Genomic DNA, 25927 nt, shown 5'->3' on the forward strand with positions numbered 1-25927 from the left:
TACAGTATCTGTCTTTCTCTGCCTGACTTATTTCACTTAGCATAACACCCTCCAGTTCCATCCATGTTGCTACAAATGGCCGGATTTCATTCTTACACCATATACAAAAGTAAACTCAAAATAGATGAAGGACCTGAACGTGAGATAGGAAAACTTTTTTTAAAGGCCCTGGAGTCCCACAGCCAGTATGGCTCCTGAAGGGAGACGTCACAGCGCCTTTCCGCATGTGGGTGCGGCCTTGGTCTCTGCCCGTGGTGCTGACCAGGAGGGCCTGGTCAGACTGTCACCATCTTCAACCCCGAGGACAGGGAGAGAGCAGGGCCGCACCCCCCGCGGGAGGAACAGCAGCATGTCATTGCCTCCCTTCCACTCTCTCCCACATCTGAAGAGGACTATGTGCAGGCCTGATGCTACCCTCCTGTCCTGGGAGGGGGAGGCCCTCACGAAGACACCCTCCATGGGGCCATACGCGCTGTTGGGAGACGCCTGGGGCAGAGGCAGGTGAACCTAGACTGCCTGACCACACAGGGGTGGCCGAGAGGGGCGGCCAGAGACTAGACAGTCAGGGGTTGAGGAGCACCCCTCCGGTGTCTGCTTTGCATCAGGTGTCCAGGTGTGCTCCCCTCCCAGCCTCGCACTGGCCTGCTGCCACCCCTCCCCCCCCCAGCCAGCAAGGTGACCTCAGAGCTGGCTCACGGGGTGCGGAGGGAGCCACTGGTTATTGTGAAGGGCTTGTCGGAGGGGCTTCCTGAGCACTCCAGATCCCAGCTCTCACGCTGCCCTTCCCTTCCCCTGATCCTTTGATGGGCCGTGTTAAAACACAAATTTAAAACAAACAGTAATGACAAAATGTTAATACCCTAAATGTTAAGTGCGCTCTTATGACTCCCATATACTAACAAGCAATTTTTGCCTACTAAATCTCCAATGTTTAAAAAGACCACAAATATGGGGCACCTGGGTGGCTCAGTCGGTTAAGCATCCGACTTCGGCTCAGGTCATGATCTTGCGGTTTGTGAGTTTGGGCCCCACATCGGGCTCTGTGCTGACAGCTTGGAGCCTGGATGGAGGCTGCTTCAGATTCTGTATCCTCCTCTCTGCCCCTCTGCTGCTTGCACAGGTTCTCTCAATCTCTCTCTCTCTCTTTCAAAAATAAATATTAAAAAAAATTTTTTATCTGCAAATATGGGGATGATGGAAATAATCTACATCTTGCAAGGGCGTGGGGGCACAAAGAAATATGTATGAGTGAAACTCACGGAACTCTACACTGAAGATTTTTGCACTTCAACTACGTGGCAATGGGAAAGAATGAAATATGGCCCTTTGTAGCAACGTGGATGGAACTGGAGAGTGCGATGCTAAGTGAAATAAGCCATACAGAGAAAGACAGATACCATATGTTTTCACTCTTATGTGGATCCTGAGAAACTTAACAGAAACCCATGGGGCAGGGGAAGGAAGAAAAAAAAAAAAAAAAAGAGGTTAGAGTGGGAGAGAGCCAAAGCATAAGAGACTCTTAAAAACTGAGAACAAACTGAGGGCTGATGGGGGGTGAGAGGGAGGGGAGGGTGGGTGATGGGTATTGAGGAGGGCACCTGTTGGGATGAGCACTGGGTGTTGTATGGAAACCAACTTGACAATAAATTTCACATATTAAAAAAAAAAGATCTGTGCACTTCACTGTAAATTAACTAAACATCAATGAAAGAAATAGGTTAAAAACAAAAAGAAGAAGCAAAAGAAAAAACAGTCAGTGCTGTTGAAGGGCCTGGGCTGGGCTGTTGGGCACATAGGTCCAGGTTCGTGCCAGGTAACAGATGCTGTGATCTGGGGAAAGGGTATCCATTTTTTTGTGAGTCCGTCCAATGGAATGGTTTACAGCCAACCAGAATCTTGTTTTCAGAGAATAACTTTCAGTGACATGGTGAAGTGTTCATGTTATAATGTTAAGAGAAAAAAAACCAGAGTTATAAATTTGTGAAAAGCCATTTGGACACAGGCAGAAATCCATCATTTCACTGAAACAGTGAACCATTCATGGCCCCTCTTCTACATCATGATCCACGCACATAAACACCCACACAGAGCGGCTAGCCTGTGGGCAACCCCGTGCAGGAGCAGAGTATCAGGCCATGACGGGGGCATGGCTGGGGTTTGGGGGATGCGGCAGGCCCTAATTACCAAGGAGCTGGAGGAGACACACACTGAATTTTCCAGAAGAGTTGCCCCTTGAGCCAAGGTTTTGTTTCTTTTTAATTAAGCTATAATGTACGTAAAGTATATAAAGTGCACGAATCTCAAGTATAAGCTGATGACTGCTTACTCGGATAATCGCTGTGTGACCACCGCCCAGCTCGACATTCCCAACCTCCCCAGTTCCCTTGTGTCCATCTGTCTTTACCCTTCCCAGTAGCGATTCTGACTTCTACTGCCATAGATTTTTCTTCTTCTTCCGGCACTTCATGGAAATGGAATCGTACAACATTTATTCTTTCACTCAACGTTGTATCTGTAAGATTTACACTGCTGCGTATACCCAGATTTCTTTTTTTTTTTTTTTTTAATTGCTGTGTCCTTGGCATGAATCTACCTGTTGATAAAACTCTGGGTTTAATTTCTGGCTGTGTAGAGCCGTGAAGATTTTATACATGTCTTTTGATGACATAAGTACTCGTTTCTCTTGGGTATACTTAGCAGTGGAGTTGCCAAGATACAGGGTAACGATGTGTTCAGCTTTAGTGAAAACCCACCAAATGGTTTCCAAATAATTGGGTCATTTTACCTCCACACCGGCGGTGTCTGAAACTTCCAAATGAATTGAATCTTTCTGTGTGGATGAACGTGGCAGCTGGAGAAGGCGGCATATGGAGGCTACAGTTAGGGCCAAAGATACTCTGGGTAAGAGGAATGTCAGGGAGGCACAGGTGGCCATGAGAATGTGCCACTTTAGATCTCTTACTCTGAACCCACCACCAACCGGCACCAAGGCCATGCTTCCCACAGCAGCCCTCAGCCAGTGACCAGGCTACTCATCTAATTCACAACTTTGGCTCCAGAACTCCTGATCGGCTTGGTGCGACAATCTGAGAACTGAGCTACAGCCTGGGACTCTACCTCCTGGACCTCCTTTCTGTCCCTCCCAGGAGTCAAACTTGCAACAGGTTCTCTTCTCTCAGGACACAGTTGATCTTAGCTGTTTCCACGGAAGCCAGACAAAGGTGGAATGTCAGGTGTGCTATTTGGCAAAACTGCTCACAGTAAAACTGACGTCTGACAGATAAGCTACATCTGCACTGGAAGGACTGTGAAAGAACTAAAATATCTGGTGGGACGCCAGAGCTGGGGGCTCCCCTGAGTGCAATGGCTTTAGAATCCGGGATGTTCCTTGAGGACCCTGGGAACTAAAACCGTTGTTTGAAAGAGAATGGCTCCTATGGGGCTTCTAAGCCAGTGGCCCCAACTACTGGGGGTAGTTGGACCCAACTACTGGGTCTTGCCCCATCACCCTCGAGCAGGGACTTGCAGAACAGGGCGAGGATGGCCCCGGGACTGGTGTGAGGGCTCCTCCTGCAGAAGAAAAGTGCTCTACGTTGTCCTGCTGAACGTCCTGTCCTATGTCCTTCTAAGGGGACCTGATGCCAAGTGTGGTCTATTGTGGTCTTGTGAGTCCTCTTTAGCCTAAGAAAACCCCCTGGTGGACACTGCTCTTGCTCACCACAGCCCTGTCCCTCCAGCTTCCAGCCTCGTTGCCCCACTTAGCCGGAAATGCGATATCCGTCCAGCGATCAAGAGGAAATCCAACCAGCCTGTCTCACGTCACAGTCCTCGGTGCTTTCCCATCACCACGTCGCCTCGGGTGACAGCTGGGGTTAAAGAGCATGTGGGTACCGACTAACAGCCCGCTTCCTGCTGTCCAAAAAAAAAAAGACTGGACCAAGATGTTTATAATCATTTAATGAATGTTCCACACACACCTTCACTGTGCTACAGGCGAATTTCATGATGACGGAAGCTGATGAACCACCCACCCAAGCAACCACGTGATCTACTCACAGTTTCCAAACACCTGGAGATCAACCAGAAAGATTCCGTAGGGAACGGCACGATTACTCGGCCAGAGGCTCCTTAGGGTTCTTACTTTCCTTCTTCCTTCTCCTCCTCCTCCTCCTCCTCCTCCTCCTGCTAAGGACCTTCTCCACGGTCTGGATGCTCAGGATGGGAGAAGGGGGCTGGGAGGGTCCCATCGTACCAGGGCAAAGAGGACTGTGGACCCCACACTCCAGATGCAGTAAGATGACATGGGGGCACAAGCCTGGGGCAGGCCTGCTCAATAAATAAACAATTCCCAGAAGCCACCACACGGGGCTAGTGGGCCCAGGGCCACTGAGCTGGAGGAGCCACACCCCCACCCAGGCCTGGCCACGGCACGCTCGCTACGTGTTGCACACCAGCACATCTGCAAAGGGTCCCAGGAGGATCTTGTTGAAGATGCAGCGGACCCACACCAAGTAGGTAGTGAAAGGCTTGATGTTCTCAGTGAAGGTGTGGTTCTGCAGGGCCAGGATGTAAGGCACATAGGTGTTCTCACCCTGCTCCTGGAGCCACACCTCGTACTTCACCTCCCTCACCTTCAGGTACTTGAGGTTCCACGGGATCTGCCAGGACACGGTGAGGCGCGCCTCGGAGGCGCCCTGCACTGACGCCTGGCACCGCGCATCCCGGACCTTGCCTGGGTAGAGGCCGACAGTCCACTTCTGCTTCCGCGGCCCCGGCCGGCCCTTTACCACGCGCCGTATGGTCTGGATGAGGGATGGGATGTCCACCTTGGTGTCCTGGTAGATACGGAAGAGCCACTCAGGGTTCCGGCAACAGAGATGCCGCGGGACTTCGCGGCTTTGCAGGATACGGGCCTGCTCCGCCCGGTCTAGGTGAGCGATGCCCCCCTGGTCCCAGGGCCGTTCAGGGTGCGTGACTGTGTTCTCTGGCATCATGTTCCGCCAGGCTACGTACTGGAGGTCCATGCCAGGCAGCGTGGCCAGCGTCTTATAGGGCGTATAGTGGTCGGGATTGACAGCATACGGGAAAAGCTCGACCACAGTGGCCCCACGGGGCAGGAAGAGGGCAGTGACCAGCTGGGCCCCGTGCATGCTGACCAGCATGGAGGCGTTGCTGACCAGCCGCACGACATCTGCAAAGGCGTGGTCCTCCAGGGACACCGTCACCGTCTTCATCTGGAACTCCTGGGCCAGTGCCAGCAGCAGCTCTGCCTCATTCAGGATGAGTCTGTTCTGGGTACGGCTGAAGACCAGAATGTAGTCTTCGCCTAGGGGAGCCCCTGCCCGGCTCACGTTCAGCTTTTCCATCATGAACCGTGCGAACTGCCGGATCTCGTTGCCCGAGACCAGGACGTTAGCCTTGGGGCCCTGGGGCTGGACGAAGCCATACTGGTACCACGTGGTGACCTTGGAGAGACCCACGAAGGCATGGGAGAAGCACAGCAGCCGGCCCAGGGTCTTGAGCTGTGCCCGCAGGAGTGGCTGCTTCGGGCTGAGGAGCTTGTAGAGCTCAAAGTGTGCGCCCTCGCTCCAGCCCTCCATGAAGAAGAGCCGGGCCTCGTGGGCCAAGCCGGGGAACTGCCTCAGGGTGTAGAAGAGAGGCAGCAGGTCGTCGTGGAAGACGTGCATGAGGTTGTCGGGGTTGAACCGGTTGGCGAGGAGCGCCACGTCAGGCACGAACACGGGCTTCGGCATGAAGCGCAGGGCGGCGGCCGGCAGCTCCACGAAGTTGAAGTACTGGGTGTTGTGGTCCTCCACGGTGGACAGGTCGAGCAGGGCCGGCTGGAAGCGCCGGGAGCCCAGGTTGGGCAGCATGACGGACGCGTTGCCGTGGAAGAAGATGAACTCCTCGGCCTCGCTGGAGTAACACAGCCACTCGAAGCGGCAGAGGCGGTCAGTGTGCGTGCGGCCCGTGCACACCATGTGTGTGCCTCCCTCCATCAGGGTCTGCAGCGCCCTGGGGTAGTCGATCCTCAGCGCGGGGCCCGGCTCTGGGGCCTGGCGGCCGAGGGCCAGCTCCTCCTCCAGAGCGGCCGCATGCTCACGCAGCCGCACGTGCTTCCACAGGACCGCTGCCAGCACGGACACCAGGAGGGCGTTGAACACCGCCGACAGGTGCATCCTAATGCCACCACGGGGCCCTAGTGACAGGACAGCCCCCGGGGAGTGCCACAGGCCTGGCGGGCTCGACCCATCTCTGCGGGCACGCTGACGGTCGGCAAAAGCCTGCGGGAGACAAGGAAAAGGGAAAGGTGTCGGCACGGTCTGTCTGCGGTCACCTTAGGCTCCTGCGGCGTGTCGGGCACTGTGCCTGCCACAACGCTGGATTCTCTTTTTGTTTTGAGAGCGAGCGTGTATGCGGGCACCGATCAGGGGAGGGGCAGAGGGGGAGAGAGAGAGTCTTAAGCAGACTCCAAGTTCAGCGTGGAGCCCCACCCGGGGCTGGATCTCACGACCCTGAGGTCATGACCCGAGCCAAAGTCAAGAGGCGGGCGCTTCACCGAATGAGCCACCCGGGCGCCCCGCACTGGATTCTTGAACCATCTTGCGCGTTCGAAGGTGTGGTAGATTAGACGGCTGTTCCAAATATTCACTGCCTCCCTTCCCCTCTGCCTCCACAGGGGGAGTATACATCCCCGCATCTTGACTTTGGGCTTGACCGCATAACTTGCTTTGGCCAATGAAGTGTTAGCAGAGAAGGCATAATCGGAGCCTTGAAAAGAGCATGTGTGGCTGGCCTCGCCCTCTTTATACCTATGACATTGCCGTGAGGAGAACGTGTTCAGCCTAACCTCCGGTCCCAGGAGGAGTGACACGCGTGTGGAGCAGCGCTGCTCCGGCCAAGCCCAGTGTAGCTCACCTGACCCCCAGGTTCAGAACCAAGATCGTCAGAACTACCGGTCAATGCAGGGACGTCTGAGCTGGGTAAGTGCTTATTGTTGTCCATCATGGAATCCTGCGGCTGTTTGTTATGAAGCACCACTGTGGCCACAGCTAACCAGAGGACCTGTGATGAGAGGCCACGGGGAAAATCCTGGGTAGGGACCTGGCATTGCTGGACTTTTCCTTACGTGGGACTGAAGGCCTGTGAGTGTCACTGCCAGGCTGTACCCCAGGACCCCAGTATGCCTTCTTAGGACACACAGCAGGTGCACCTGCGGGATACGGGGGACCCTCTGCTCTTGTTTAAAGCTCCCATTTGGAAATCATGCCTTTCAGAGTCCCATGAAAGGACGGGTAGGTTTGTGCCCCCTCCGTGGTCCAGTAATAGAACTGTGTCTGCACGTCACCACTGACACCCCGACAGAGAGGCCTGGCTGGGCTACACCACCTGCTCCGTTTTTCTGCGCTCTGGGGAAGGGTGACACTTGCTGTGAAGCCCAGGACGGCTCAGACTGACGGATCTCACGCTCAGGCCTCACAGGAGGAGCACGCGTAACACCTGATGCCTACACGGCACTGCACTGGGGAGGGACGGAGCTGCCCCTTGATTCCCTTGGGGCTAGCTTTGGACTCTTGGTGTCCTGCAACTTCCCTCTCCCTGCGATCACAAAGATCAAAGTGCAGTCCTGCTCAGAAAGAGGCAGTGGCTTAGGCTGGGTTCCCTCAGAATTGGAATCAGGGATAAGGGTTGGAGTCAAAATAGTTTGAGAAATTATCCCAAGAAACCTGTGTAGGAGAGTAGGGAATTAAGAGGGACAAGGAGTGAAGCCAACAGAGGGCACATCAATGAGCCCGTCGCTACTCTGAGAAAGCCAGGCTACTCGTCTACCAACTCCTACCCAGCATCAGTTGACGGTCATTCCTGGGGACACTGTCTCTTCCAGCCTATCCTCATCTAAGGGTTGAGCACGCACACATTCATACGTATGCACATTATATTCCCCACCAGAACATTTCACAAAGAATTACTCTGACTAGCTATAATGTACTCCAGTGTTTCCTTTTCCAGCCCGATATTCTATTCTGTTTTAAAAGGTGGGGGTGGGGGGGGTGGGGTGGGTGTTCACCTTAATTGATTTTACAGCCTAACAGGGTCAGCAATTTGCTGTTTAAAAAATACTGGTCTAGACCACAAATTCTCAAACCTGCCTGGTTGTCGACATCCCCAGAGGCACTCACTAAAACTGTATATTCCCAGGCACAGATCCTGGAGGTTCTGATTCAGTAACAGGTCTGGAGTATGGCTCAGGCATCTTTTCTTTTTCCTGTCTTCTTGCAGATTATTTGAATTACATTCTTTTTTTAAATTTTTTTTTTCTTCAACGTTTTTATTTATTTTTGGGACAGAGAGAGACAGAGCATGAACGGGGGAGGGGCAGAGAGAGAGGGAGACACAGAATCGGAAACAGGCTCCAGGCTCCGAGCCATCAGCCCAGAGCCCGACGCGGGGCTCGAACTCACGGACCGCGAGATCGTGACCTGGCTGAAGTCGGACGCTTAACCAACTGCGCCACCCAGGCGCCCCATGAATTACATTTTTATCTATATATACTGTTTTTGAGTGTATTTCTTGGTACAGATTCTCTAGTGGTTGTTTTAGGCATCATACTATTGACATGCAACTTCGCACAGTCTACTAGTATTGACATTTTACATCTCGACTAAGTAAAGAGACCTTATCTCTGTTGGGCTCTTTTACCCTTCTCCCTTGCAATCATCTTCAACATTTCCTCTACAGACATTAAAATCCACATCAGACAGTATTACAAATTTGGTTTCAACTGTCAAATGTCATTTTCTCGAGAGGGAAAGGAAAGCCTATTACATTTACACATATTTTTATTCTTTCCATTCTTTCTTTGTCCCAGGTTTTCTTTGGTTATCATTTCTTTTCTTTGGAGAACCTCCCTTCATTACCATTGTAGGGAAGTTTGCTGAGAACAAATTCTTAGTTTTCCCTCAAGTGACAAAGTCTTGATTTCACCTTCATTCCTAAAGAATATTTTCACTGGGACAGAACTCTGGGGTGACAGTTCTCTCTGCACTCTGGCCTCCACATTTCTGATGAGAAATCCACTGCACCTAAACTGCCATTCCCCTGGACATAATGCATCCTTCCTCTCATGTGGCTCTGAAGAGTCTGGTTTTCAGAAGCCTGATGATTATCAGGTGTCCTGGTGTGGGTTTCTTTGGGTTCACCCTGTTAGGGCTTCATTCACTCTTGAATCTGTAGGTTTGTATCTCTCACCAAATTTGGGAAATTTTCAGCCATTGTTTCTCTGATATTTTTTCAGCCTCCAGGTACATGAATGTTAAATATTATATATATATAATTGTAAATATTTATTATATATATAATTATAAATATGTGTGTGTGTGTGTGTGTGTGTGTGTGTGTGTGTGTGTCTTTTTAGGTCTTTAAGGCTCTCTTCAATTTTTTTCCAGTCTATTTTCTCTCTGTTGTTTAAATTGGATAATTTCCATTGTTTGTTTTCATGTTCACTGATTTTTTTTCTTCTGTCATATCCATTCTCCTATTGAGCCATTCCAGTGATTTTTTACATTTTGGTTACTACACTCTTCGGTTCTCAAATCTCCATTTTGTTCTTTATAAGTTTCCTTTCTTTGCTGAGACTTAGCCTGGGCATTTGGGGTATAATGTTATGATACTCTGGAGCTTATATTAAACCTTCTATTTTAGCAGGTTTTTGCAAGAACCATGCTAGTGGGGGAAGGAAAAGGACGGAGTCTCTACCGTTGGATGAGAGGAAATCCACGCTCCCCGTGTGGCCTCCACCAACAGCACCCTGGCAGGGAGAGTGAGAGACACACACAGCAGAACCATGGAGTAGGAAATATCAGCTCCTCAGCTGGCCTCTAATGACACCCAGGGGGTACCTCATCATCACTGGGTGGGGGTCGAAGTCTAGGCTCCAGTGACACCTCAAGGGGACTGTCGTGGTGGGGGGGGGGACGTCTTGTTACCTCTGGGTGGTGGTAAAGGTCCAGGTTCTCATCCAGACCCATCGGGGGAGGGTAGGTTGGAGTGCTGAAGGTGGGGGTGGGTACCTGGTTGGTTACCACAAAGCAAGGATGGATGTCTAAGCTGTCCATTCAGGGGCGCCTGGGTGGCGCAGTCGGTTAAGCGTCCGACTTCAGCCAGGTCACGATCTCGCGGTCCGTGAGTTCGAGCCCCGCGTCGGGCTCTGGGCTGATGGCTCAGAGCCTGGAGCCTGTTTCCGATTCTGTGTCTCCCTCTCTCTCTGCCCCTCCCCCGTTCATGCTCTGTCTCTCTCTGTCCCAAAAAAATAAATAAACGTTAAAAAAAAAAAAAAAATTTTAAGCTGTCCATTCAGCCTTTACTAGAACCAGGAGGGAGGGGAGAAGCAATCTTCCTTGGTGTTTTGCAGGAATAGGGTGTTACTCTCCAAAAGGTTTGTTTCGTTAGGCTGTTCCTTTTCCAGTCCTTTGACGAGAGAGAGAGAGCGAGCTTTCCTTGGGGCTTTTTCTGGTCGATGCTCACTGGCATTTCTGGGTTGTGGGCTTCTTTGGCACCCAGTCTGGGATACATAGGAAGCAAATAGAAAATCCAAGGAACTCAGTACTGTGTTCTTCTCTCCACCTTTCAGTCTTCCGATGTTTTATACACAATGTCCTGTATTTTTAGCTGTATTAGTGGATGGGTAGGGATAAATGTGTCTACTCTGTTTTGACCAGCACCCAAAGTCTCATTGGTATCTGCTTTTTTACTAAGCTCCCAGGTGATTCTGGGGGGTACAACCACATTTGAGAAACACCAAGTGGCTCTTAACCAAAGAACTAGGCCATGAATCCCAAGAGCCCCCAAAGTCTTAATGTATTCCAGCATCAGTTCAAAATTATAAGTCCAGAGTCTCATCACCATGAGATATGGTGAACGAGGGCTTCCTGGAGCCTTGAGTACCTAGTGGTTTGCAGACCCTCATCCTTGGGGGCCGAGGGTGGTGGTAGGCAACAAGGACACGAGGCCAGGGTCGTGGGCCCCCACTTACCTCCACACAAAACCAAGCACCTTTAATTTCATATATTTAGAGGTACTCTAGTGGGTTGAATAATGTCTAAATTCAGGTCTACCCAGAACCTCAGAATGTGATGTTATTTGGAAAACGGGTCTTTACACACACAATTATTTAAGGATCTTGAGATGAGATCATAATGGATTAGGGTGGGCCCTAAATCTAATGAAAGTGTCCCTAGTGACAGAAAGTGACAGAAAACACAGAGGAACGGAGCAGGCAGCCACGTAAAAACAAAGACAAGCGATTGGAATCATGTAGCTATAAACCAAAGATCACCCAGGACTCCCAGGAGCCACCAGAAGCCAAAAAGGGGAAGGGTTCTCTCCTTGAGCTTTTTTTTTTTTTTTAAATGTTTATTTATTTTTGAGAAAGAGAGAGACAGAATGTGAGCAGGGGAGGAGCAGAGAGAGAAGGAGACACAGAATCTGAAGCAGGGCCCAGGCTTTGAGCGCTTAGCACGGAGCCCCACACGGGGCTCGAACCCACAAACTGGGAGACCATGACCTGAGCCATAGCTAGACAATCGACTGAGTCACCCAAGTGCCCCTACCTCCTCGAGCTTTCAGAGGGAACACGGTCCTGTCAATACCTTCGTTTTAGACTGTTGGCCTCCAGAACTGTGGGAGAATAAATTTCTGTCACTGTAAGCCAAGTTTCTGGTAAATTTGTTACAGCAGCACTTGGAAACTCATATGAGTACCACAAAAATTTATTTAAAAAACGGAGTTCTGGGGGGCGTGGGTGGCTCAGTTCGTTAACGTCTGACTCTTGATCTCCGCTCAGGTCATGACCTCATTTTCCAGGAGATTGAGCCCTGCATTGGGCTCTGCGCTGGCAACACGGAGCCTGCTTGGGATTCTTGGTCTCCCTCTCTCTCTCTCTCTCTCTGCCCCTCTCCAACTCATGCACATGCTCTCTATCTCAAAATAAATACACTTAAAAAAAAAAAGAATAAAAACAGGGCTCTTTGTTCTTAGGAAGGCATTCCACTGTTATTAATTTTTTTAAGTTTACTTTGGAAGAGACAGAGAGGCGTGAGTCGGAGAGGGCAGACGGGACAGAGACAGAATCCCAAGCAGGCTCCACACTGCCAGCACAGAGCCTGATGAGGGGCTTGAACCCACAAAGCCGCAAGATCATGCCCTGAGCTGAAACCAAGAGGTGGACGCTGAACCGACTGAGCCACCCAGGCGCCCCAGGAATTGCACCGTCGTTCAGGTGAACTACTGAGCGAGTCCTCCTCACCTTAGAGAGGTGCCCCGAATCATCCAGCAACTCTGCGACATGGCAGGATTAAAAATGGAGGCATCCTAAACTCCTGGCGAGTGCTGCCTCCTGAAGGCTGGGGAGAGCGGCAGGTCACATGCAGGCCTGGCCACGCAGCTTCTGAGTTCAGGGTCCAGCGAAGGCAGGTGGCTCCCCGCACAGCCCAGTCCGTCCACTGCTCCACCCAGCTGCCACCCGCTAGGGCCAGGCCAGGTCTGATGTGCATGAGCCCCACTTCACCCCCTTGGGCACGGCTCTGCTAGGGAGGGCAGGCCCGTTCCATCCCTTGCAGCCTCCCTCCCCCTGCCTGAGGAAAGTCCTCTGGAGTTCTCACCTTGCCAGAGCAGCCACACCTTCTGCTAACCCTCCCCGACAGGGGGGCAGGGAAGGTGCAGGGGGGGTGCGGGGGACAGGTAGCACACCTCGGTCTCAGGGCACCGACCGCACCAAGAAGTCTGACCAATTGGTCTGCTCTGTTGGAGACCCCTGATCTCAGGAATTATCACATCACACCCTACACCAACCTGGCTCTGAGTTCCTGCCGCATTACCGGTGGTCGGTGGCTCCCAGAGGAGGATGTGTGCTGTCCAGGCAAGTTTAAGGCTAAAAAGCCAGACAGACTCGGGTTCAAACCCCAGCTCCGTGACTTTATGGCACGGCCTTTCTGAAGTCAGGTTCCCCATCAGCAAGAGCGAGAGCCCAGCACCCACCTCACAGGGTTGTGGAGAAGGTCAGAAATGGTGTATTCGTTGAACCTCATGAATACTGATAGCTGACTGCTTGTCACGTACAAAAACAGCAATTTCACGCAATTAGGGTCAACCTAATAAGTGTCTAGCAGAGGGGAAAAGGGAAAAAATTGAGGCACCAGATGGTTAATAAAGGGCCACAGGGATGCACAATGAAGTTTGGCATTTTAAAACATTTTGGACACACTTGGCTGCCTTCATCTGACTCGAAGCAAAAGATGATTGGTGCTGAGGCGGGAACTGTCACTTTTCATTACAGTCATTTGAAACAAAGGATTTTAAATCTAAGAGGATTCCTCCCACAGATGGGGACTGAGATAGGACATGTTGTCCTCTGTTGGCATCTTGGGCCAGAGTCCGTCACCAGCTCTCTACTTGGGCTTCCAAGTCTAGTGCATTAATAAAGGACAGAGGGGGCACTATTTCCACCCAGGATCCGTGCTCCTTTCCTCTTCCTACTAAAACCCCAGGTTTGTTCAGAAAGCCACCCCTCCCCCTGATACCCAGGAGGTGCAGAGGAAGCCAAGACCTACCTCCCACCTCCAGAGGGCTGATCAGAAGAGAAGAAGCCTCTGGGGCCAGTTACTGGCCCAGCATAGCATGCTACCTGAGTAGAACCAAGTAGAACGGAGGGAAGGAGTCACATCCCATGTTCCCACCCACTGGACACAAAGGAAGGTGCTGTCCCATGGCCGCTGTCTGCCATCTGCTGACCGGCCTGAGAACAAGGATGGCATGATGGAGGAGAGACAGGAAGGACCCTAGTGACATCTCAGAGCCCTATAACTTGGACTTCCTGCTGTGAACTTTCCTTATTATGGAAGCTGGTTTGGGTTGGGGTTTTGGTTCCTCTAAACTAAGAATAATTCAACTTTGTTGTTGTGCATGTTGTGTGGAGCAAACACATGGGGGTCTGAGCTGTGCTCTAACCTAGTGGGGCTATTTGGTATCAGTTTCCCCATGACCCTTCTAACTTGGGTAAACAAAGCCCTCCAAGAAACTCTTGTATTAGAAATTAGAAACTATGGGGCACCTGGGTGGCTCAGTCGGTTAAACATCTGACTTTGGCTCAGGTCATGGTCCTGCAGTTTGTGAGTCTGAGCCCCACGTTAGTCTCTGTGCTGCCAGCTCAGAGCCTGGAACGTGCCTTGGATTCTGTGTCTCCCTCTCTCTCAAAAATGAGTAAACATTAAAAAACTTTTTTCTAAAAAAGAAAAATCAGCAAAGACCAGAATGTCAATGGCCTTGGTGCTAGGTCAAGAAATCTGAACTCTATCCTATAGGCAATGGGGAGCTACTGTAAGTCTTTGAGCAGAGTAGCCCAGAGATGGGGGAGAACAGAGGTAGAAAACCCAATGACAAGTTCCCAGCCTCAGTGTCCCTCCACTCAGTGTGGGAGAGGCAAGCCTAGGAGTTAGAATGGGGTGCCTGGAGGGGGAGCTGGGCATGAACAGGGTACAAAGAGCGTGTTCCTTATGGCAGTCCAAGTCCCGAAGTCTGCAGATGACTAACTTGAAGCAAATTCCTGTGGATTTGAACCCTGTGGACTTAAAGCTACTTCCTTAACAAAGCTCCCACTCATTCACTCCCACTGGGCCTTCTTGGTCTGTAAGGAAGAAGGCAAAGTCACAGCCATCCTGAGAGCCCACAAACTTCATGTCCTTCATGCAGGTCTTCAAGGCTTTTGTGGAACAAAGGCAGAGAACTTCTGGTCCAGCCCCAGAGTGACGGAGAGGACACAAGCCGCTGCCTTCTTAGCTGGGTTTTGCCTGTGCTCCGGTCAGCCCTTTTAATCTCCAGGAGAGGATCTCTGCAAGCCCAGAACCCTACGGCCAAGAAATCTGCTTAAACGTCAATGTTTCCCTGTCTTTTCAAACTTAAGTACCTGCCGATAAAGAAGAGAAACTCTTTAATGCTCCATACTCAACTGTAAAGTCCAGTATCCCCTTCTTCCAAGAATCCCCTATTCGTAATGATTCTCTTTACACTGTCTACCCCCAAGATTGAAGGATTTCATCAACCTCTACCTCCTGAAGTTGGTATTTTATATCTGCATCTGCATATGTAGAATCATACTGCTGCATATACTTTTTCAAAAACATGTGCCCCCTCCTGGAAATTCCCTACCCAGCCCCACCAGCTAGGAACTACTTTGCTATTAGGCTGAATCACATTAAGTTGCTGGTATTTGACCAATTCTGACCAGTGTCCCTGGTTCTTCTGTGGGAACCAACTATCCTAACCACATGGACAGTGTCCATACCACTGGACGGACAGTTCCGAGGCTGCTCAGAAGAGAAAACCTGTGTCCTCACATGCCCATAGCAGGAGTTCTGACATCTCTCTAGGGGGTAAGAAGAGAAAAAAAGGACACAGAAAGAGCCAGGGGGAGGGAGAGTTAATTCATCCATCATGTCAGGAGAGGGAAAGAACTGAGAAAGGAAAGGAAGGGACAAAAAAGGGCTTAAGAAGGGAATGCAGAGGCCGACGAGCAGGGTGTCTCACTGGGGAGCTGGAGAGGTGGCCCTGAGGGCCTCAGCTCAGATCTGGGTGAGGGAACTGAAGAGGGACTCAGGCTGGCACAACAGGAGGGATGTGAGCAGAACAGCTGGGGGTGGGGGTGGGGTGGCAGGAGTGCACTCACACACAGGCAGCTCCTAGTTCTGACCAGCGGGAGAGCCTGGGAGCAGTGACGGCACAGCTGGCACTCAGGTGGCACTCAGGTATTGATTCCTAGTATCATCCTCTACTAAGGAACCAGGGCTCTGTGAAAAATAACTGCGTCCAGGGCTGGGGCAGGGAAAGTACAAGATGAGCTTGGAATATCTCGTAGTGCCAGAATGTAAGGAAGTTCTCCAAAAATGATGAGGACATATCAAAAAGGCACAAGGAGGCCCCAGCAGCTAGATCTGGGACAATGTAACAAAAAGCAATAGGTATTGGGGCGCCTGGGTGGCTCAGTCGGTTAAGCGTCCGACTACGGCTCAGGTCATGATCTCGCGGTCTGTCAGTCCGAGCCCCGCATCGGGATCTGTGCTGACGGCTCAGAGCCTGGAGCCTGCTTCGGATTCTGTGTCGCCCTCTCTCTCTCTGCCCCTCCCCCACTCATGCTCTGTCTCTCTCTCTACATATATCAAAAATAAACATTTAAAAAAAATTTTTTTTGAAGCAATAGGAATGGATTAGAGCCCATAGAACACAATAAGTATGCAAGAGTCAATACTGATACGAATACACAATTGAGTAAATAAATAAGGACAAAGGAACAGATCTTTCTTACAGTAGAATTCCAATTAGTCAATGTAGAAGCAGTGACGGAAACAGAAAATCACCATTTGGCCAACATCACAATAATAATGGTTCCAGGCAAGATCCACTGCCGGACTGCTAAAATTAGTGCATGGAAATATGACGAGAACTAGGATATTTGCATAGTCTCAAACTGTCTCCCTGTGAGATACATATCTATTACAAAGGCAAAAATAGAACTTTTACGGCACAGGAGCCTGGCAGACAGCCCCTGAAACAAGTAATCGACGTTACCATCACCAGTAATAACTTACTGACCTCATGTACCCCTTGACAATGATGCACTGAGGAGGGCACCTCACTTCTGTCATCTTCTTACCCAAACACACGACCTCGATCTATAGTTCTAAATAGGGAAATTTGGTCTAGCTCCACTGTTAGCTCTGAATATAGTATAGAGAAGTTAATAGAGAAAACATTAAACCCAAATTGAAGGACATTCTACAAAATACCTGACCAGGATTCGTCAAGAGGGAAGGTCACAAAAGACCAGGAATGACTGAGAAGCTGTCCCAGATTGAAGGAGACTAAGGAGACACGCCAATTTTTTAAATTGTTTTAAAATTATTATTTTTAAATTTAAATCCAAGTTAGTTAACATATCGTATAATGATGATTTCAGGAATAGAATTTAGTGACTCATCACTTACATATAACACCCAGTGCTCATCGACACGACAATTAAACACAAGGTAGGATCTTGCACCAGAAAAAGGACATTAGTGGGAAAACTGGCAGAATTTGAATAAGGTCTGTAGTTTAGGTAATGGTGCTATGTTAATTTCCTGGTTTTGATCATTGCACTGTGGTTATGTAAGATTTAACATCAGAGGAAGCTCAGTGAAGCATTTTCTGTAACTTTTCTGTAAGTCTAAAATTACTTAAAAAGTCATAAAAAGTTAGAAAACTTAAGAAACAAGAGAACATTAGTGTTTATAGGTAAAATGACATGTATGTGGTTTGTTCTGAAATACTCCAGCAAAAAAAGCACGGAGGCAGATGGACCAAGACGGTAGCAAATTGATAATTGTGAAAGATGGTGATGACGGCCTTTCTGTGGTCGTCTTTTGTGTCTGACGTTTTCCGTAATAAAAAGTCAAAAAGTTAACAATAAAGAATCAAATAAGTCCCTGCTGCAAATGACAGAATTCTAAGGAGTGGATAAGTAATAAGCGAATATTTAGAAAATGTAAGATAAACAGAGCCCTCCCTGGAGAGATGGGAGGCAGATGAACGGGGCAGGCGCTGATGCGGGTTTTGTTCTGATCACAGACGGGAACTTGTCCAACAGCAGCTAAGGCTGCAGTGGACACACCCCGGGAACGTCAGGGAGCAAGAGCTGCAGGGACACGAGGAAAGACCAACCTCTAACCTGCACGGGCACCTCTCTAGGTGGGTGTGTGCCACCTGCCCCTCTGCTAGGCCTCCCTGTGGCGAAACGAGAGCTTGGTAGCAGGCAGGTGGGGAGTGAGGTGGGGCCACAAGAGGAAGGGGGCCGGGGCTCTCCTCTGGACCTGTGTGAGCAGTAGCCAATCCCAGGGAGGCCCTAAGCTCAGAACTGGGATCAAGCTTATGGGAACTGGAAACATGGGGTTCAGGACGTGGTGAGGCAACCAGGCAGAGGCCAGCCTTTGAGCCTGGGGAGGAGAGAGGACTATGTCTAGGTAGATGTTAAGTGACCACCCCCTTCCCTGCCAGGCCAGAAGGATGCTGACAGAAGACAAGACAAATACAGACTGGACCACAGGGACCTTCAGGCTCGCAAGTTGCCTTCCAAGGAGGAAAATAGGAAGGAAGGTTTGCTGGGGATGGGCAGAGCATTTCGGTAGAAGTCGTGCGGTAGTTAAAGCACGGGGCCCAGAGGCCAGACTGCGTGATTTCTAACTTGACCATGTTCAGGCCAGGCAGCCTGCACCAACATCTGATGACAAGAGTTGCATAAATACCCCACTCCTGTGGAACTGTTGAATCACTATATTGTATACCTGAAACTAATACAACACGGTATGTTAACTATACTGGAATTAAAATACGAATGAAAGGAAAAGAAAAGAAAAGAAAAGAAAAGAAAAGAAAAGAAAAGAAAAGAAAAGAAAAGAAAAGAAAAGAAAAGAAAAGAAAAGAAAAGAAAAGGAAGAAAGAAAGAAAGAAAGAAAAAGAAAGAAAGAAAGAAAGAAAGAAAGAAAGAAAGAAAGAAAGAAAGAAAGAAAGAAAGAAAGAAAACCCCATCCTCCCCAGGTAGGAGAGTTCGGAGGCACGTTCTACACCGGCACTAGAGTTCCCTGACAGATTAGGCGGTTGCCCACACCATAATCGCCTGAGGCACGCCCCTTTTCCCTTCCCGGTCTCAGTTCTTCACGCCCTTATTCATGTTTATTGGGATGCAGTTCAAATAATCTACTTCTCCTTGAATCTTTGTCTCAGGATCCGCTTCTGGGGTAACATTAACTAACCCAGTTATTACTGTATTTTGCCACTGTGAAGACAGATGACAAGCCACCCTTGCATTTTCACCTGCTGTGAAGTAGCCAAAGTGCAGTAGGAAAAAACCAACAAGTACTTGGCCAGTCAACAGTTATTGTAAAGTATCTTTCAGTCTGTTTCCCACACTCCCTCTGTGTCCCCTTTCCCCGGATCCCCCAAATGCACTGCAGCAGCCCGCATAAGCCAGGAGAACTCAAGGATCGGGCAAAATGCTCAGAAGAGTTTTCAAAAGATAACAGTGGAGGCACAGACCACGTTAATCAGACCCCTAGCACTAAACAACATAAAAGAGGCCTTTCTCCATCACCATTTCAAAATGTTTCTGGATGAAAAAACTCCAGGAGGAAATTCAAAATGGTGGAGAGTAACTGGGCCAAGTTTGCTTACCAGAAAACGGAGCCGGTGATGTCCCCTTTTCAGTGCTCCAGGCCAATTTTCAGTGCTCCTGGAGAGGGCACTAGTCTCAGTGACAATAAGGCAGTGGTAGGGAGACCGGGACGGTGAGGGAGAACTCAGGTCACCCTCCTTGGCACTGGGGACTAAGAAAGACACTCAGCCAAGCTGCTGCCTTCTGCGGGACTGCGGCTCGCCAGACAGGCTGACAGGGCGTACTGTGTCCAGTCCTGATGTCTGACCCACTGTTTAGTGCCACTCTGTGCGCCAAGAGCCTACTCAGAATGATGGTGATCAGGGATGAGAACTCCTTCAGACTGAAGGCCTCCATGCCCGACTCTGTCACCTGGCTCTGCTGAAATGGGTGGAGGGGCCAGAATCCCAGCATCACAAGGTACTTGCAGTGACAGGACGCTCCCTCACACGCCGAAGCAGTCCATCCTCCTTTGTACTTACTCTCCTGAGACCTCACAGCTCAAAACAGAGCTGGAATTCACCCCTCCTTCACCTGCTGTCTCTAATCCTCTCTCTCCGAGTGAACCCGCTTCTGAGCAGGGGGCAGCCTCCACCCTCGTCTGCAGTCAGATGTGGAAAGCACCACACGCCTATTGGTTCCCGCTGTCCCAGTGCCTTACGGCGTCCCTTACGTGCATGCACGACCCCACTGATTCTTTCCTTACCACCATGCGGCATGATGGTTCACTCTGTCCCCATTTTTTCTTTCCAGAAACAGTCTCAGTGGCAGGGCCACTGGTCAGGACCTGTCCACAGGTCAGGACTTGACCCCACACATTTCCACCTGGACTACCTCTCAGAGATGAGAGCTGCCCCAGAGGGGTCTTGTCATGAGGCTCCTTGGACAAGGAAGAGGAAAGACGGTAGCCCTCAGAGGCACAGGTCACCCAGGATGATATATTTTGTCTCCTCCTAGTGCCCCCTGAAAAATGTCCTGTCCATCTAGGATCTGTGGGTGGGTATGAAGGTCCGGTGATCTGTGAAGGGCCAGGGAAACCACCCCCGTCTGAGCAGAGCCTCCAATGGGATGGGATCTGGGGAGGCCGGAGGGTCTCTGACACGGGCCATTCCACACAGAGAATAAGAAAAGAAAAATAAACCCTTTTCCTGCTTGGGCAAGGCTAAGACAGATGTCCTAACAGAGGCCTCCAGCCTGGCCCTTGCTCCAAGCCTGCCTTGCCTTCAGGGGTTCCCAGAGCCTCTACGTACAACATCCCATTTGGTGCTCCCCTCAACCCTATGAAGTATCATTATTCCCAATTCTCTGGTGAGGAACCTGAGGTCAATGAGGTTCAACGACTTGCCCAAGGCCATGCAAGTGTGAAGTCTAGATATTAACCTAGCGTCCTCTGACTCTAAAGACTGTGCTCAAAACCATCAAGACACAGAAGACCTGGTTTTAATTGAAGTAGGGCAGGGGATGAAGAAGAAAAAGAAACACGGCATTCAAAGGACTCAAATCAGGGAGGGGCGAGCCCAATTAAAGGCCCACACATCCCACCCTGCTCAAAGGCCACGCTCCAGCCTGGGCTGGCTGGGTGGGGCTGGTGGCTAAAGGACTCGGTCCGAGAGTACTCGCCCTCTCTGCTCTGCCTCCCTGGGATGCCGCTTCTCCCCTTGGGCAGCTTCCTCTCACGGTCGTGACATGGCCACCACCCTCAAATGAAGCAACACGCTCCCCTGGTTTATATCCAGCTACAGACAGAAAGTTCTCCCTCCCCGTGGAATAACTTGTCCACTCAGCCAGCTGACAGGGTTAACTCCCACCCAGCCACCTCCTGGACCAATGACGGCTGAGGAGCTGAGAGCCCTCGGTGCTGCAGCAGGGAGGAGGCCAGGGGAGCGAATGCTGGTGGGTGACGAGATGTGTTGCAACTCTTAAAGGAGACAGGCTTCACAGGGCACCCAACGACCTTGGTCCTCGTTTGCTTGTTCTTCCTTTAGAAAGAGGAGAAAATACAACTCGGAAAAACCACCTCTCCCCACTACTCATCTCACCCACACCCTAAGTGAAGATAATGCGGCTTCTCCATCACTTCGGGACCACACGCCAGATGCCCTACGGTGCACTTCCTGTCCCAACACACTAACTACTGAGGATATAACCTGCACTTAAAACCGATCCCCAGATTACTGCCAACCATCAAACATAAACCCACTCTGACCTCAAAACGTATGATCAAGTCCACGCAAAACAAAAATCCGCTGCCCGTGCAAAATGGGCACCACGTCTCTTTACTTTGCAGAATTTAGAAAGTAACCCAACTTTAGCAAATTTCTCTTTAAACCCATCTTCCTACAAGAGGAGATCTATAATATTTCTGCCCCAGATTCTCCAAGGCCTGTCTGCCGACTGAGGGGATACAACTCTTCCACACGAGGCACGGAGTTGCCGGAAAAGGAGGGCCGAGTCCCTGCTGTTTTCCCCAGTGAAGTCCTGTCAGAGGCAGATTAAGAGCCGTCCTGGCTGGGGGAAAGAAGCCAAACAAAAGGACCGACCCGAACCTTGATTCTACTCCTCAAAAGAATGACCACGGTGGCACCTTCTCTGCTTGTGGGGCTGGAAGGCTGATTACAAACCTGTGTTCTTTGGAAATAAACTCATTCCATGGAAAACACAGTCCTGATTGGACTCTTAAGGTGTTGCACCAACAGCTTGGATCAGGTTTTCAGCCTGCCTGCTCCGGGCATGAAGGCCTCAAGGAAGGGAGGGGTCTGTTAACTTGTATGGACCAGACCACACTAGTCTCAAGTTACCTGTCAATCACTTTGTCCCAGACAAAGCCTGTTCTGGTGCCGTGGACCCCAGAGGTGAGGGGCAGGAGCAGAAAGCAGGGAAGGATACACATGCTCACACAGCACAAGGCTTTGGGGCTTGCAGCACACGGAAAGAGCCCTCGCCCACAGCTTCCATCTTCCAGCAAGGAGGCAAGCTGGGGACACACCCCCGAAGGGAACGCCTCCTGAAAACATCTGCCGAGGCCTGGATCTCTGGCCCATGGTGGAGAGCTGTGCCCTGGAGTCATTCCTGACAAAGGGTCTTAGAATGACCCTTCACTCTCTTAAAAATAGGCTTTAGGGGCACCTGGCTGGCTGTCAGTTAAGCGTCCGACTTCGGCTTAGGTCATGATCTCACAGTTCGTGGGTTTGAACCCCGCGTCGAGCTCTGTGCTGATAGCTCAGAGCCTGGAGCCTGCTTCGGATTCTGTGTCTTCCTCTCTCTCTGCCCCTTCTTCCCCCCCTCATTCTCTCTCTCAAAAATAAATAAACATTAAAAAATTTTTTTTTTTTTTTTAATTTGGGGGCACCCGGATGGCTCCGTTGGTTGAGTGTCTGACTCTTGATTTTGGCTCAGGTCATGATCTCACGGTTGTTATGACTGAGCCCCAAGTCAGGATTGGAGCCTGTTTAGGATTCTCTCTCTCCCTCTTCCTCTGTCCCTCCCCGGCTCTCATGCCTGTGCGCTCTCTCTCTCTCTCTCTCTCTCTCTCAAAAAAAAAAAAAAAAAAAAAAAAAGGCTTTGGTTAGATATAGACAGGCATGACTTATTCAATGACCAATATGGCACAGTCACCGACCAAGCAAAACGGACGCCCACCATGGCACCTCCCTGGTACGGGTGCCACAGCAAGCCCTTCTTAGCTTCTGGCTGACTCTACCTAAGTATCGGGAAGGTGGGTGGGAGATGACCTACGTTTATCTATATCAGTCCTTATGAATATCTATTCATGAACCTGAGCCCAAAGACTTAAGACGACATGAAGAGAATGGGAGAGTGAGGCTTTGCCTCAACCCAAAAGAGAGTAAAGAATGTGCAAGAGATACAAAAATGGAAAAAACAAAAACAAAAACACCTCTATCCCCAAGGTTCTCTCTGTGGCAGAGGGGACAAGAGGCTGTTAAAACCTGACGTGATGCAGCTGTCACAGAGGAAGGGAATGTGTGCTTTGGAACACTACTGGAGGGGGCACCTTCACTGCCCGGGGAGAGGAGGGACCATCACCACAGGATGCTGTCCTCCTGTCCCAGGAATGTCAGGGAAGCGTTCTGTACACACCACAGGCTTTCCCGGTTCAGTGGGACCGACCCAACTCCTCATGTGATCACCCCCTGGGTCATCCTGATAGCGGTCAACTAGCCTTGCTTAAAAATCCCTGCCGCTCACCAGTCTTGCCCAAAGGGCTCCCGAGAGGAAGAGCACCGTCAGGTGGGTAACAAAAGAATCTGCTTAGGAAGCTGGAAAACGCTGGCAGATCTCCCACATCACGTAAGTGCATCCAATCTGGGCTAAGTGCAGGCATCGGGACACACAAGACTGCAGTGGAGATTTAAATCCCCCTCCCTAGTGGTGGTGGCCACGAATTCTTCACAGGCCACACAGCTCATACTTACCTTCCTTTAGATCCTAGGTGTGAGCTGGTTTTATGATCTTGGCAGATTAACGCCTCAAGCCTCAACTTCCTCAACTGTAAAATGGGAATAATAACCTCCTTAGGGTGCTGGGAGAACTAAACAAGCTAATGCACATAAAGTACCTACATAGGCCTCAAAACACATTAGCTGTCAGAACTGTAATTCATTAGGGTTCCTCAAATTAACAATGAATGAAACACAGGTACTAAACCAGCCATACAACCCCAAACCACTCCTAAAGGGACTGAACCCCCAATGGCTTTGGTGGCACATTCACAGTCCCTCCCAGGTTCCCCCCATCTTCCTAATGACTTGTTTCCCTTCTCCTGTGAAGAGGGCCCCCGAGCAGCCAGGTCTCAGCATGAAATTAACAATTTCAACCATCACCACCTCCAACCTCGTATGTCGGCAGCATACTAGAAACTGCTGTACATTTCCTCATTTCATCCTCAAACCAACAATAAGGGGCTAGCATAGCACTATTAACATGTTCCCCATCTGCAGATCAGGACCCAGAGGCTAGGAAAAGCTAAGTAAATGTGTCCCAAGCGCCTCAGCTTGTACGGAGTGAAGTCCATACAAGGAGGATTTGAACGTGGAGCCTGTCAACATGACGTATGTTAATAACAGCCCAGGTACCATCTGGCCCTCATCTTCTCGGCCTTCCAGGGCATGGATTTCCAGGGGATGCAACTGTCATCACACTTAACTCTTCTCTGCCTTTTCTACCTCGGGCACCAGATTTGGGGACCCAACTGGTATGGGGCACAAAGCACTTAGCGATTCAGCCAGGAAAAGTGCGACAGAGCACAGTGAGGAAGCAAGCGTCTGCGAGCCAAGGACAGGGGCCTCAGGAGAAACCAAGGCTGCCAACACCTCACTCTTGGATTTCTAGCCTCCAGAAGCGTGAGAAATAAATTTCTGTTGTTCATCACCCAGTCGGTGGCACTTCGTTATGGGGGCCCAAGCTGATACACATAGGTACCACCAGGCCACTTTCCCGACACGACTTAATCAGCTTGACCTTTAAACTGGGCATTAGGTCTCCAGGTCACATGCCTCCCCCGCCCTCGGCTTCGCCCTCCCCATTGGCCCCTGGCTCTAGTGAGCATGTGAGTTTGCACCTCTTGCCCCAGGCCTAGAATAACCGGAACTCTTACTCCTTACTAGACCACAAGGCCCCTGTGAGTGGCTTTTCTGTGCCTATGTCCGAAGCTGGCCAGGGCCCCCCAGAAGTGAAGCCCGCACCCATGCTGGGTGACCAGCCCAGAAGATGAGCCTCCACGGCAGGCAGCCTCTCACCCAGCTGCCCAGCTCTGTGTCTGCAGGCGTGGTGGCATCTTTGACACCTTCCTCCAGTGCTTCTTGGAACAGAGGGGATCCTGGAAAGGAGGGTGCACTAAGTCTGTGCTCTAGGAGCTGAGTGAAGCAGTTTTGGGGGGCAAATTGAAGCATCCTTCTATCTGCCTCAGTTTCTGAAGTGCTTTCTTAGGCATTTAATCTCGTTTATTTCTCACCCCCGCCCCCTTTTTTTTTGCCTGACACAGCCTGTACTGGTAATAGTAGAAAGAGGGGCAATTTAGCAGATCAGAGTCTCCAGCACCTCCCTGCGGCTTGGTTCATGGTTGAGTACCCGGTATCCAGCCAGGAAGGGCCCCTCTGTTATGCTTTCAAAATGGAGAAAAGAGACAACTCTTAAGACTGTACCGATGATAGTCTACCAATGGCGGAGTGAAAAGTCTGATTCTCTGCCAGATGCCAGGGCCTGGGCATGCAGCAATGAGGACATGGGAAGCCAAACAAAACGGAAGGATCAATCGCTGTCCTGGCTAGCTCAGGAAAAGAGGATGCTGGCTTCTGGGCAGAGGGTGGAGGTTAATTCTACCACCACCTTGCTTTACTGAGTACCTACCGTGTGCCAGGCACTGTCCCTAAGCCCCTTTCCTACACCTTTTCCCTTAAGCTGCACAAAGCCCTCTAATGCAGATACTATTATCTCCACTCTCTTTTAATACGAAAAAAATCCAACTTCAGTGACATTAAGAGGCTTGCTGTAGGTCTTAACAGCTCAAACGGGGGGCACCAGGATACAAACCAATGACTGACTCCAAGTCTTACAGTGCTTCAGACTCGGAGGTACAATCAGTGACACAGAAGCAGGGTAGATGTCAGAGCAATGAGTTTTTTATCACTCAAGGGCAGAGCAGGTGTGAATGGCTGCAGAAATGCAGACCCACAG

General features: G+C 50.4%; 2 protein-coding genes across 5 annotated transcripts in view; one reads left to right on the forward strand and one right to left on the reverse strand.

Moving 5' to 3' along the window:
* The window catches only part of GASK1A (golgi associated kinase 1A), a 48871-nt gene extending 33875 nt beyond the window's left edge, over positions 1-14996 (forward strand). Inside the window, exons 9-11 of the mRNA XM_086720569.1 lie at positions 6680-6983; positions 9703-10129; positions 10368-14996. The gene's annotated coding sequence lies outside the window, so the exon portion shown is untranslated. The remainder of the gene's footprint in view (positions 1-6679; positions 6984-9702; positions 10130-10367) is intronic.
* POMGNT2 (protein O-linked mannose N-acetylglucosaminyltransferase 2 (beta 1,4-)) overlaps positions 4152-25927 on the reverse strand; it is a 50615-nt gene continuing 28839 nt past the window's right edge. For 2 of the 4 annotated variants that reach the window (XR_015255997.1, XR_015255996.1), the window contains 2 exons: positions 23668-23741; positions 18553-21213 (listed from right to left, as the gene is read on the reverse strand). Coding sequence is in view for 1 of the 4 variants with exons in the window: in XM_086720562.1 (XP_086576688.1) it covers positions 4437-6284; positions 6919-7008 (1938 nt within the window). In the remaining 3 variants the exon portion in view is untranslated. Of the gene's footprint in view, positions 6285-6918; positions 7066-12304; positions 13160-18552; positions 21214-23667; positions 23742-24990; positions 25071-25927 lie in introns of those variants that run through there. The other 2 variants (XM_086720562.1, XR_015255995.1) reach the window with 2 other exon arrangements.

This window comes from Puma concolor, chromosome C2 (genome assembly GCF_028749965.1).
Source record: "Puma concolor isolate L17-30 chromosome C2, mPumCon1.1.hap2, whole genome shotgun sequence".
Lineage (NCBI taxonomy): Eukaryota > Metazoa > Chordata > Mammalia > Carnivora > Felidae > Puma > Puma concolor.